The following is a 14326-nucleotide window of genomic DNA, read 5'->3' on the forward strand; positions in this document are numbered from 1 at the left end:
AGCTATCATCTACTAGAGTATGGGGGAGGATACAGAAGATGGAAGAGCTCACAATCTACTAGGGTATCCGGGGGGATACAGAGGGTGGAAGAGCTCACAATCTACTAGGGTGTGAGGGAGGATACAGAAGGTGGAAGAGCTCACAATCTACTAGGGTATGAGGTAGGATACAGATGGGTGGAAGAGCTCACAATCTACTAGGGTATGAGGTAGGATACAGATGGGTGGAAGAGCTCACAATCTACTAGGGTATGGGGGAGGATACAGAAGGTAGAAGAGCTCACCATCTATATATCTATAGATAGATATATCTATATCATCATTATAGGAGAGTATTAGGTACGCTGAGTATTACTAAGGGCAGGTTCACATATGTGCGGACGTGGTTTCCAGCCTGGGGTGTGCTGTGTTTCTGTTCACCAATTCAGGTGCGATTAAGGTCCAAATGTTTGCCTGAATTCGCACCTGCACCAGACCCAAAAATGCACGGGACCCTTTTGGAAACAGCACCGTGGCCGCCCGGGACATGTGTTAACCGGCTCCATTGAGAGACGGTCACACTCGCATGTCGTGCGAATTGGATGCGGTAAAAACTGCATCCAATTCACATGTATGTGAACATTTTACATTCAATTTGAGTATAAAGGGGTGATGCACAAGGATTAAAAGACAGTTTATTAAGGTCCATGAGAGATGCTGAAGAATATAACAGTACCCTGTCACATGGACTTTGGATGGAGACTAAAGTGGCTGTTTTAACACACATTATATAGGCACTGCTGTTCCTATCAACCTGAGAAATGCATTGCAGCTATTATAGCACTGCATGCAGAAAGGAAGTGGCTGCAAGGAGGCTGAAGGAGATCAGCAGCACTTATATAGTGCATCTGGAAAATATTAACCGCACTTCACTTTTTCCACATTTTGTTATGTTACAACCTTACCCTAAAATGGATTAAATGTATTATTTTCATCAAAATTCTACAAACAATACCCTATTATGACAACAGGAAAGAAGTTTGTTTGAAATCTTTGCAAATTTATTAAAAATCAAAAAAATTAAAAAATCACTGTACATAAGTATTCACGGTCTTTCACATGACACTCAAAATTGAGCTCAGGCGCATCCCGTTTCCACTGATCATCCTTGAGATATTTCTACAACTTGATTGGAGTCCACTTGTGGAAAGTTCAGTTGTTTGGACATGATTTGGAAAGGCACTCACCCGTCTATACAAGGTTCCAAAGTTAACAGTGCATGTCAGAGCACAAACCAAGCCATGAAGTCCAAGGAACTGTCTGTAGACCTCCGAGACAGGATTGTATTGAGGCACAGATCTGGGGAAGAGTACAGAAACATTTCTACAGCATTGAAGGTCCCAGTGAGAACAGTGGCCGCCATCATTCTTAAATGGAAGACATTTGGAACCACCAGGACTCTTCCTAGGGCGGGCCGCCTGGCCAAACTAAGCGATCAGGGGAGAAGGGCCTTAGTGAGGGGGGTTACCTAGAACCCGATGGTCACTCTGACAGAGCTCCAGCGTTTCTCTGTGGAAAGAGGAGAACCTTCCAGAAGAAGAACGACAATCTCTGCAGCACTCCACCAATCAGGCCTGTATGGTAGAGTGGTCGGACCACTCCTCAGCAAAAGGAACATAACAGCCTGCCTGGAGTTTGCCAAAAGGCACCCAAAGGACTCTCAGACCATGAGAAAGAAAATTCTCTGGTCTGATGAAACAAAGATTGAACTCTTTGTCCTGAAAGGCAAGTGTCATGTCTGGAGGAAACCAGGCACCGCTCATCATCTGGCCAATACCATCCCTACAGTGAAGCATGGTGGTGGCAGCATCATGCTGTGGGGATGTTTTTCAGCGGCAGGAACTGGGAGACTGGTCAGGATTCAGGGAAAGATGAATGCAGCATTGTACAGAGACATCCTTGATGAAAACCTGCTCCTCATCGCTCTGGACCTGACTGGGGTGAAGGTTTATCTTCCAACTGGACAACGACCCTAAGCACACAGCCAAAATAAAAAAGGAGTGGCTATGGGACAACTCTACGAATGTCCTTAAGCGGCCCAGCCAGAGCCCAGACCTAAACCCGATTGAACATCCAGGGAGAGATCTGAAAATGGCTGTGGGACCGCCAGGGCATCCATTGTTTGCCGCAGCTTTATAAGGCAGGGAGACTGAAAACATTCCAGGAGCTAGTGAAAGAATATGCGATCCCCAACCGATCATTTTATAGATACCTGCAAATAAGGCACGCCCTAGACGCACAATTTAACGGAAATGAGCCACTATGGAGCGATATGTCTTCTCTGAGAAAACTGGTTAACGCAGAATCTACGAAAGGTTTAATTTCTGATATATATAGAAATTTGAGAGTATCGGACCAGGGGGGCAGGGGGGATGACAAAAACAGGATGAAATGGGAGGAGGAGGTTGGGCCATTGTCAGATAGTCAGTGGGAGTATGTTTTGTCTTCTGGACCCAGGGTCTCCCTCTCTCCATCACAGACAGTTTCTCATCTATATTTGATATATAGGGTGTATTTAACACCTTTAAAGCTGTTTAGGATTGGTAAAAGGTCAGATGCGAAGTGCCAAAGATGTGGAGGAGAGAGAGGAGATCTGCTGCACATGTTCTGGCGATGTCCCAAGTTGTATAGGTACTGGAAAGGTATAGTGGATAAAATAAATTCTGTATTTGGGACGTCGCTGGGCATGGGTGTTAAGACCTGTCTATTGGGCCTGATGGAGGAACAACAGATGGCGAGGGACACACAGACCGCAATAGTTAGGTGCCTGTTTCAAGGGAAAAAGATCATAGCTAAGAATTGGCAGAGAAAAGAACCCCCGACGACCGAAGAATGGGTGAAAGAAATAAGGGAGGAAATTAGTAGAGAGAAGTATATATATAAGAAAAGGAGTAATTATAAAAAATTTGAAAAAATATGGAAGCTATGGGTGATGTGGGAGTAGCATAGAATGAATGGTGAGTGGGGTGAATGTGGTACGGGAGGGTTAGGGGAGGGGGGGTGGGGTTCAATGGTAAGGGTAAAGGGAAAGATAGGAAAAAAGAGAAAATTCTTGAACATCCCTTTGACGAATTAGTATGGTCTATAGATGTTTTTTTTTTCATTCTGTGTATTGTTGTACAAATAAGGTAAATATAAGGACTGCATAGATGTTGGCTATGTCAGCCCTTGTTTGTGTGTTTTTTAACGTAATTTTTTCAATAAAATGATTTGAATCAAAACGAAAATGGCTGTGCACCGACGCTCCCCATCCATCTTTATGGTGCTTGAGAGGTCCTGCAAAAAAGAATGGGAGAAATTGCCCAAAAATAGATGTGCCAAGCTTGTAGCATCATACTTAAAAATACTCGAGGCTGTAATTGGTGCCAAAGGAGCTTCGCCAAAGTATTGAAGTGAAGGCTGTGAATACTTATGTATTCTTCGTTTTTTATTTTTTATAAATTTGCAAAGATTTTAAACAAACTTCTTTCACCTTGTCATTATGATGTATTGTTTGTAGAATTCTGAGGAAAATAATGAATTGAATCCATTTTGGAATAAGGCTGTAACATAACAAAATATGGAAAATGTGAAGCACTGTGAATACTTTCCGGATGCACTGTATGCAAAAGATGAAAAGTAGTTCATTAAAAAATAAATATGGCCCTTGTTTATGATACACAGTGCTTTAACAAACTAAATGCCATTCAATTAGGATTTATATGTACTAATATACTCATCTGATATAATGATTTGTTGTGTGTAATACAACGTTTATCCAAAGGCTGATTTGTAGAGCTATTATATTAAATCATTTTACATGTTCCCATAGTAAAAAAGAAGATTAACAAAAAAAAAAAAGACCCATTGTAATTATATGTTCGGGAGTATCAAGTAGCTTGTGCCTTGAGGAAAGACTCTGCTAGGGACAAGTTTTAACAAGTGCCTACAATTTCCTTTTTGCTAGAAGTGTGCGATCTCTGTTTTTCTGACTACTGTTTTACATCATAATATAAACCCAAACTGAGATATACAATTATTCAATTCTGAGATATCAATTATTAAGGAAGAACGCTGCTAGGAACCTGGTAGTGTAACTACATTCGGTAAAACAACACTAGGAGGCCCTTTTCCTGTTAATAGAGGCATATTGGCATATATATACAGTATTTTATATTTTATATATAGGCAGTATTAAACCCCAAAATAAAAATATAATATATTGCAACTATTGTAGTATGTTGCAGTTTACCAATCCTAAGACCCCTTTCACACTGCCAGTGTTTTTCAGACGCTACAGCACTAAAAATAGCGCCTGTATAGCGCCTGAAAAAAGCGGCTCCATTCACTCCAGTGTGAAAGCAGGGCATCACAAAAAGTCCTGCCAGCAGCTTCTTTGGAGCGGTGAAGGAGCGGTGAACTCACCGCTCCTCCACCGCTGCTCTCCATTGAAATCAATGGGGCTGTGCTGCGATACCGCCGGCAAAACGCCGTTCCGGCAAAACGCCATTCCGGCGGCATTTTTTGGCCACTAGCGGGGGGGGTTAAAGCCGAATAGCGCCACTAAAACAACTGTATTTTAGTGCCGCTTTACCGCAGATGCCCCCCGTGGCTCAGTGTAAAAGCCGTCTAAATGTGTTGGCTGCATTCGTTTTATTTATTGGTGATCTGACCAGTTACACCCTTCCTGTTTTGGGGTGCCTGCACTCTGGATGGAGGAGTAATGGAGATAATAACAGTAATGGAGACAAAATTAACCCATCTAACAGTATACATGAGCTCCCACTGTGGAGACTCTTCAAAGTGAGAGTTAGGGTCTGCAGGATACAGGGTGCCTTGCCGTGGCCTGCAGCTTATGCATGTATTTGCAAATGTGTGCAACTAAACCCCTGTTTTTAAACGCATACTGTTAGGCAGGTTAATTCGGTTGGTCGCAGGTTGGTTGGTAAGTTGAGTTTGGAAATTCTTTGGAGTAATGGAGACACCTTTGGACAGCAGCACCGTGAATCTGGGGAGATAATAGTGTTGGATGGACTAGCAGATTTAGAAGGATTTAAACACTTGACCTCCAAAAGATTTACCCCCCCTTCATGACCAGGCCATATTTTTGCGATGCGGCACTGCGTGGCTTTAACTACCAATTGCGCGGTCATGCTACACTGTACCCAAATAAAATGTATGTCCTTTTTTTCGACAAACAGAGCTTTCTTTGGTGGTATTTGATCACCTTTGCGGTCTTTATTTTTTGCGCTATACACAAAAAAAGACCGACAATTTTGAAAAAAACATTTTTTACTTTCTTCTATAAGACACATCCAAAAAAAAGGGGAAAAAAATAATTTGTTCATCAATTTAGCCCAATATTATTCTATTATTCTGCTACATATTTTTGGTAAAATAAATCCCAATAAGCATATATTAATTGGTTTGCGCAGAAGTTATAGTATCTATAAACTATGAGATATTTTTATATATTTATTTATGTTACTAGTAATGGCGTATACAGCGAGACTGCAATATTGTGGCAGACAAATTGGGCACTAACTGACACTTTTGACACTTTTTGGGGACTATTGACACTAATACAGTGATCAGTGCTAAAAATATGCACTGTCACTGTACTAATGACAATGACTGGGAAGGGGCGATCAAAGAGTTAAATGTGTTCCTAGACAGTGCTTGTGTACAGTGTGGGAGATGCTTTTACTAAGGGAAGGCATAGATCCGTGTCCCTGCTTTGCAGGAACACAGGATCAATGCCTTTGCTACTGGCAGAACTGCGATCTGCCTTGTTTACATAGTACATGTACTGAACAATCGGCGGGTACCGCTGGGTTCCTGCTCTTTGTGGTCACAGCAGAAGCAAGCTGCCGGCGACACACATGCGCTCGCACCCGACAGAAGTGTCGGATCATGTACTAGGTACATGATCCAGCAAAGCTGCGCCACTTTGCCGTCGTATATCAAAGTTATACGGTCAGCAAGTGTTTAACTACTTCAGCCCCAGAAGGATTTACCCCCTTAATGACCAGGCCATTTTTTGCAATACGGCACTGTGTCGCTTTAACTTACAATTGCGCGGTCGTGCGGCGCTGTACCCAAACAAAATATATGTCTTTTTTCCCCGCAGATAGAGCTTTCTTTTGGTGGTATTTGATCACCTCTACGGTTTTTATTTTTTGTGCTATAAACAAAAAAGACTGACAATTTTGAAAAAAAAACAACATTTTTTACTTTTTGCTATAATACATATCCAAAAAAAAAAAAATGTAAAAAAAACGAATTTCTTCATCAGTTTAGGCCAATATGCATTCTACTACATATTTTTGGTAAAATAAATCCCAATAAGCGTATATTGATTGGTTTGCGTAAATGTTATAGCGTCTACAAAATAGGGAATAGATTTATCGCATTTTCATTATTATTTTTTTTTTACTAGTAATGGCGGTGATCAGCGATTTTTATCAGAACTGCGACATTGTGGCAGACGGATCGGACACTTTTGACACTTTTTTGGGACCAGCAACATTTATACAGCAATCAGTGCTATATAAATGCGCTGATTACTGTATAAATGACACTGGCAGGGAAGGGGTTAACACTAGGGGGCGATCAAGGGGTTAAGTGTGTCCTAGGGAGGTGTTTCTAACTGTGGGGGAGTGGAGTGATTGGGAGTAGAGAGAGATCGCTATTCCTGATCACTAGGAACAGACGATCACATTGTACTCCCCGGACAGAATGGGGATCTGTTTCTTCACATTGACAGATCCCCATTCTGCCTCTCTGTGGAGCGATCGCGGGTGGCCAGCGGACATCGCGGCTGCCAGACATACGCATCGGCTTTGGCGCCATGCGCGCCCGCTATATCTCGTAAACGTACAGCGCAATAGAGCCACCTTGCCGCCATATATTGGCGGCGGCTGGTCGGCAAGTGATTAAATATTAAATCAAAGCCTAGATAACACTTGAAACACCCCTCTAGCGTAGGATGCTAAATAAATTTAGTTTTTGGCTCCTTCTGTAATCAAGAGAGCAGTGATTGTTTGTCCTGGTCTGCTCAGGGTTTCACAGGCTGGAAGTTTGATTGCTTTGCCCTGCCTCTGGAGAAAGCTTCCAGAGCTTGGAGCGGGAGATTCAAAACAACCAGCCTGAATATTTATCAGGTTCCAGACAATCACTGGAGAGGGGTGTCCAGAAGGGATCTGGAAGGGTGATAAATAGTCTGAGGCACTGGTGAGCTGGGTTCCTTCTCCCCAGCAGGGTTCCGGAGCTTAAGGGACTGCTGTCCTCAGGCAGCCCATGGACTATGGAGGTGTTCTACAGACCTCTGTGGGGTTAGGGCTGTGGGCCTGGATGTATCTTCATAGAAGCTGATTGATGGACCTCACCACAAGGGATATGGTCTGGAGAAAGACGGTCTCAGTGACTTGCTTGTGTCCGGAGGAAGCTGGAAGGTCACAGCTGTCCTGGGAACTTGTAAGTAAAGACCCTAAATTGATCCGTGATTGTGCAGTGTTCTGGAAAGCGTATTGGTTACCAGTAGTTGTGCACAGGTAAACAGATGCCTTACAGTCTTCAGCTGTGAGGTCTTAGACTGCTTAGAAACTTGCCTCATGGTCCCCAGCTGTGAGGCCTTATGCCCCGTACACACGGTCGGACTTTGTTCGGACATTCCGACAACAAAATCCTAGGATTTTTTCCGACGGATGTTGGCTCAAACTTGTCTTGCACACACACGGTCACACAAAGTTGTCGGAAAATCCGATCGTTTTAAACGCGGTGATGTAAAACACGTACGTCGGGACTATAAACGGGGCAGTGGCCAATAGCTTTCATCTCTTTATTTATTCTGAGCATGCGTGGCACTTTGTCCGTCGGATTTGTGTACACACGATCGGAAATTCCGACAACAGATTTTGTTGTCGGAAAATTTTATCTCCTGCTCTCCAACTTTGTGTGTCGGAAAATCCAATGGAAAATGTCCGACGGAGCCCACACACGGTCGGAATTTCCGACAACACGCTCCGATCGGACATTTTCCATCGGAAAATCTGACCCTGTGTACGGGGCATTAGACTGCTTAAAGCGGAGGTCCACCCACCCCTGCAAAAATTAATAGTCCAGCACAGTGGTGGTGCGTCCATTAGGGCGCATGGGCGCCGCCCCCTTTCTCCTGCCATTCCCTCTAGCATCAATAGATGGATTCATGCATTGCATTAATCTATCTATGGCTGCCGCTGCCACCCCTATTCAGGCGCCTGGACCCTTTTCGGGGGCCTGAATTACAGCGGCAGGGTTTTTTTTAAGCACCCGATAAGAGCCATAGGCTCTAATAGGCGTCAAGAAAGGTGACCTGTGAACGTCATGCTGGGTGCTCGCAAGTCACTCAGCTGTGTTAGAAAAGAGAATGAATATTCTCTTTCCTAACACTAAACCGCCTGTCCGCCAATCAGGTGCTCGGATCTGTTCCCCGTCACCTGATTGGCTGAAACGACAGGCGCTGTGATTGGACGCCTATCAGGCGTCCAATCATAGCAGAGGATGGGAAGAGAGGACGGGAGAAGACGTCAAGGAGCATCGAGGAGCTATCCCACCTAGACAGGGTAAGTGCAGACGGTGGGCCGGCGGGGGGCACACTGGTAGCATTTAATATAGCACAGTGGCTGCGTTTGATGGGGCACAGTGGGAGCATTTGATGGGGCACCGTGGCGGCAATTGATGGGCACAGTGGCTGTGTTTGATGGGCACAGTGGTGGCAATTGATGGGCACAGTGGCTGCGATTGATCATACAGTGAGGCTGCAATTGATGGGGTTTTTTTTCAGGATTTTTCAATTTGTTTACGCCCCCCCCCCCCCCACAAAAAAAACTTTTGAGCACCAGCCGCCACTGGTCCAGCGGCTACATATACTGCAGCTGCTGACTTTTAATAATAGGACACTTACCTGTCCTGGAGTCCAGCGATGTTGGCACCGCGGCTGATGTTTCCATCAGCTGTCAGGGGCTGCTGCCGCCATTGCGGGTAAGGGAATCTGGCAGTGTAGCCTCACAGCTTCACGCCAGGAACCCTACTGCTCATACACATGGCTCCACTCCTCTCTCCTACTGGCCCGGTGGCGGGGAAAGGACAAGGGAGTAGGAGGGAGCCAAGCTGCTGGCGTAATTCACCACGGCCGGAATCCTGGAAGTGGAGACAGGATACCTCTCAAAGACAGGTACCGGAGGGGGGGAAGAGACAAATGAGCGGAAGTTCCATTTTTAGGGTGGAACTCTTTAAATGCTATTACTTAAGGAGAAGATTGTCCTCTAACTGCTATGTGTTATTCGTTTATGGTATACCATGTCCTAACCCCTCTCCCTTCTTCGAGCAATAAATCTTTAAAAGACATCCCCTAGACCAGTGATGGTGAACCTTGGCACACCAGATGTTTTGGAACTACATTTCCCATGATGCTCAACTACACTGCAGAGTGCAGGAGTATCATGGGAAATGTAGTTCCAAAACATCTGGGGTGCCAAGGTTCACCATCACTGCCCTAGACTGTGTTACTGGAGCTGGTGTGAATGGACTGGTGCTTGCTGTGGCGGGCAGCCTCTGTACTTTTAGGGAAATAAACAGTTATTACCAGTAGGGTGTAGCTCTTCAGCTCAACAGCTTAAACAGATTGAGCAATTGTTTTTTTTTTTTTTTTTTCTTTTGGTATTGCATAACTGAACAAAAGCTGACCATTGTAAGCAATGTCAACAGTAAATGGTTTGTCTAAACCTTCTAACTATCACTTTTGCTGGATAGCTTGGTCTGTTAAAGAAGCTAAAAAACAACAGACTTACTGGCCAAATCACCAGATGGAAATCTGGGAAAGAAAGCCTAAAATAGAAAATGATTGCAGCTACCACATCTAAGAATGGGTACATTGCAATATAATAAATGTTTGCATTTGGGTTTACCACTGTTTTAAGCTTATTCAGGGACCTGAAATTTCTAAAAATGAAAAACAATAAGCTGTGCTTTGTAGAACATGTATACAGTATATAATTAAAAGGTGAAATAATCTGTCAGGATATGAGGACTTTACATATCTATGAATGTTACTATGTTAACTAAGGGCAATTTAATCATATTGGTCAACTTGTTTTATAAGGGTTGCTAAAGTTGTAAAAGGCAAGAAACACATATTTATATAACTTATGACAACTGGTAAGTGGTGACAAATGGACGTAAATTAATTAGAATTGTCCTTCTGGAACTTGGTGAATGCATTGACATGGAGCCATTGTCCATTACAAATACAAAACAGCTGTGCGGGTATTCAATGAAATTGTTATAATGTCTGATAAAAGCATACATTATTAATAATGTGTTTACTCCTTTCCTTCCTTCCTCCCTTCTTTCCTTTCATCCCTTTCTTACTCTTCTTCCTCCTTTCTTTTGCTTTCCTTCCTCCCACCTTTCCCTCCTCCTTTCCCTTTCTTCCCTCCCTCCCATCTTTCTTTCCTTCCTTCATTTTCTTTTCCTACTCTCTCTCTTTTCCCCCTCCTTCCCTCTTTCCCTTTCTTCCCTTCCTTCTTTCCCTTCCTTTTATCTTTTTTCCATCCTTCCTTCTTGTCATTCCTAATAAACCTGTTATGCTCTTTCCTTTGTCTCTTCCATTCCTTCCTTCTTTTCCTCTTGTACTTCCTTCTTCTCTTTCTCCCTTTCTTTTTTCCTTCCCCCTACCTATTATATTATCCCTAATTATTCCTTTCTACTCTTTCCTTTCCTCTATTCCCTCCCTTCTTTCCCTCCTTTACTCATTCCCTTTCTTTCCTTCCTTCCTTCCTTCCTTCCTTCCTTCCTTCCTTCCTTCCTTCCTTCCTTCCTTCCTTCCTTCCTTCCATCCTTCCTTTCATTCTTTCTTTCCCCTCCTTACTTCCCCTCCTTCCCCTTATTTTCATCCCTTCAATTTCCTTTCTACATTTTCCTTTCCTCTCTCCCTCTCTTCTGTTCCTTTCTTCCACCCCTCCCTTACTCCCTCCTTCCTTTCTCCTGTTCCATTTTCCTTCCTTCCTTCCTTCCTTCCTTCCTTCCTTCCTTCCTTCCTTCCTTCCTTCCTTCCTTCCTTCCTTCCTTCCTTCCTTCCCTTATTTTCATCCCTAATATTATCTTCCTAATCCCTCCTTCACTGTCTTCCCTTCTTTTCCTCTCTCTTCTTCCCTTTGTAACATCCATTCTCCCATCCTCCTGTTCATTCTTTTTCCCTTTCATTCTCTCTCTATTATTCTCTCGTACTTCCGGTTTCCCCCTCTATCTTTTCCATCTTTCTTCTTTCCTTCTATCCCCCCCCCCCCATTCCCTCTCTGCAGGCAGTCCAGGCTATGCAGCAGTTAATTCATCCCATCGCTGATATTCATTTTGCCAAGGAGGAGGATGGGAGCAGGATGGAACTATCCCAGCTCCTCAATGAGATCAGAAGCCACTATGAGGCTCTCATTGCCAGCAGTCACATCCCCTGTGAGCTGTCAGCCAGGAGCCAGGTAAGTGTCCATAGCCGGGCACCTTCCAGGACAGGGATGCAGAGTCATTGCAGGCAGTTTGCTCTTTCAGTGCAGGAATGCTGGGGAGGGAGCACTGCTAGCATTGCAGATAAACTGGAACTATAATGTATAGATGGATGTGTGTGATGCTTACACAGCAGGATGCACCCAGCATGCTTTGCAACATTTATGATCAATAGCATTATCACCCATATAACCTTATTAATGTCCCACTTTCATATTCCTACACTGATGGAGATTAAGCAGAGGCCTAAGACTAATTTTTAAAAATGAATGACATTTACAATATAATCTATTCTGAATTGGCTTGCATAGCCGTTTGATAATGTATCTATTTCAGCTTGAATGTACTATAGTTGCCCCAATACATATTTCATTCATATCCATTGGCTCTTGTAAAGGACACTTGCGTTGCTGGTTCTGATCCTTCTGAAAACACTAGATGCCTGGCTGTCTTTTGTTTCAGTTCTTTTTAAGTCTCTGGCCTGAAGCATAGAGCAACTGAAGCAGGACAGCAGGACAGCCAGGCAACTAGCATTTTGCAGATGGATAGATAAGTTAGCAGCCACCTTTTTAAGTCTTCTTAGCAAAGAGTTCCTTTAAAAGGAACTGCTGTTAATTTTAACTTTTTTTATTTTTACATACACCTTCTACAGTATATACATTTATTTTATCTATAACAACATGGGTAGCCATTTTTTTTTAAGTGGAGGAAGGTTTAGACTCTTTATCAAGTTTTTAGTGCAGTAGGAAATTGGTGTACTCGTTTGATACCCACACAAGCACAGGGGAGAACATGCAAACTCCATGTACTGTAGGTACTATACTACTTAGATTTCCAACCAAAGACTGTAGTGCTGCTACACAAAGCCGGACATAGATAGATCAAAAACTAGCCAGTTCAGTGAGAATGGGCCAAATTTCTATGTGTATTGGCAGGCCGGTTGTACTGAAGTTGATCCATCAATCAACGTCAGTACAATCAGCCTGTCGTTTGTTTTTTTCACCCAATTACGGCTGGTGGCTATAGCCGCCAGAAGTGATCTTTATATTCTGCCGGCGGGAAGGCTCCCCGCCAGCAGAACACACTAGCACTGTGGGAGGGATTGCCCCATCACCACTGACTGTGTTGATGGGGGAATCAAGCAATTTACTTTCCTTCAACCCGTGGTTGAAGCAAAGAAAATTGCATTATGTATGGCCTTCCTTAACCATTGTGATGGCCAGTAAAAGTACCGGAACAGTTTTACCTGCACAAGGATCTGTAATCCTCTTTTAGACAGTTTAGTGCTATGGCACCCTTGGTCAAGAGCATAGCCTAATCCTTGATTTCCACTGCAGAAGCAGCACAGCTTGGTCACAAACACATTCCACACTTTTCTGATTGGACAATGAATGAACAGCAGAACGTTGATTGGGTCATTCCACCGACATTCTGCTCTTCCCTCCTATCAGCCCATTAGCAGAGACTGATTAGCTGCAAGCAGGGCCAGGACAATGAGAGCCCCAGGAGCAGCGCCCTCATGCAAGAGGAGAGGTACCGTATGCAGGGCTACTGATAAAGCATTCCAGGTCCCATCAGTCCAAAAGGGGGGGCCTGAGCACCCCGATTGTAGTGCCGTATTGCCAACACTTGTGGCTCCCCCTGCAGCTCTGCTGGCTTCTCCTCTTTTTTTTTCCTCTGGCTGCACTGCAGGGGGATTGGTATCTGCATCCCTACCCCCCTCCCTGTGTGTCCTGTCCCCTGCAACATTGCTAGCTTCCCTCCTCTCCTCTACCACCAGCAGCTGCTGAGGGCACACAGGAGAATGTTTCAGGATGAAGAGCGGGGGTAAATATGTTGATTTTACCAGCCCCTTCCTTTCTTGAATAAACACAGTGAGGGATTGGTACTGATCACTCACTCTGTCCATTCATCACTGAAGGATAGTAAATTGTATTTACTATGCTTCCGTTTGTGAATGATCAGGAAGCCTCGGAGCACTTCCCATTCATTCACTGTCCAGTGCAGCTGAGGTCTCAGGAAAGGGACTGGGGAACCTTAGTACCTTGCTCTGTCTTAAATGTGACACATCAGGGTCTGTTTAGACCCCCGATATTTCATCAAAGGCCCCCAACAAGGCTGTTAAAAATGTAAAAAAAGAAGAGAGGCCCTGTCAGGTAGGCCTCATCATTTCTAACAACAGCCCTTGCCATATGCATGCTCCAGATTAGTGGTTGGCAACCAGAGGGCCAGGGCTTCATGGCTGCAAGTGATGCCCTACTGTCTTGCAGGCTGAGTTCTGATGTACAAAAGATTATGAGTGTTGTGTGTTCCACCGTGATTGAAAGGACCAATATTTTAAGCCAGGGGGACACCAAGGACTGAGGTTAGCACTAGGCACTGGAGGGTGTCTGGAACACAGCCGGGTGTGGATGGTGTGGCTTTCTATTTTAATAGCAGGTTTGCTTTAAGAACTTGTAATCGCTCATATAACTATATTATAATTTTTTTTTATATTTAATAAGTTGAGCCTTGAGAATATATGACCTTGGAATATTATATCTCATGCTGCTAGAATTGGCATATTTGAAAATTAGATGATTTATTTACTTGTTTTACTAAATAAATTAGTTTAATTAAATCAATTATTTTAATGTCTTATTTTTATTTGTTTTATATTATTTTGTTTTTGTCAAGGTTAATGGGGATGTGGGCCTGGGACAGTATCTATGACCAGGCTGTCCTTGCTTACCAAGGTGGCCTTTGTTTTGTTACATGCAGAGAACACTGG

At 43.7% G+C, this 14326-nt stretch overlaps 1 protein-coding gene across 3 annotated transcripts in view; it reads left to right on the top strand.

Moving 5' to 3' along the window:
* KRT222 (keratin 222) overlaps window positions 1-14326 on the top strand; it is a 104149-nt gene that overhangs the window by 64603 nt on the left and 25220 nt on the right. For all 3 annotated transcript variants that reach the window (XM_073607964.1, XM_073607962.1, XM_073607963.1), the window contains exon 5: window positions 11361-11531. In XM_073607964.1, coding sequence (XP_073464065.1) covers window positions 11361-11531 — 171 coding nt within the window. The remainder of the gene's footprint in view (window positions 1-11360; window positions 11532-14326) is intronic.

Source organism: Aquarana catesbeiana, linkage group LG12 (genome assembly GCF_042186555.1).
Source record: "Aquarana catesbeiana isolate 2022-GZ linkage group LG12, ASM4218655v1, whole genome shotgun sequence".
Taxonomy (NCBI): Eukaryota; Metazoa; Chordata; class Amphibia; order Anura; family Ranidae; genus Aquarana; species Aquarana catesbeiana.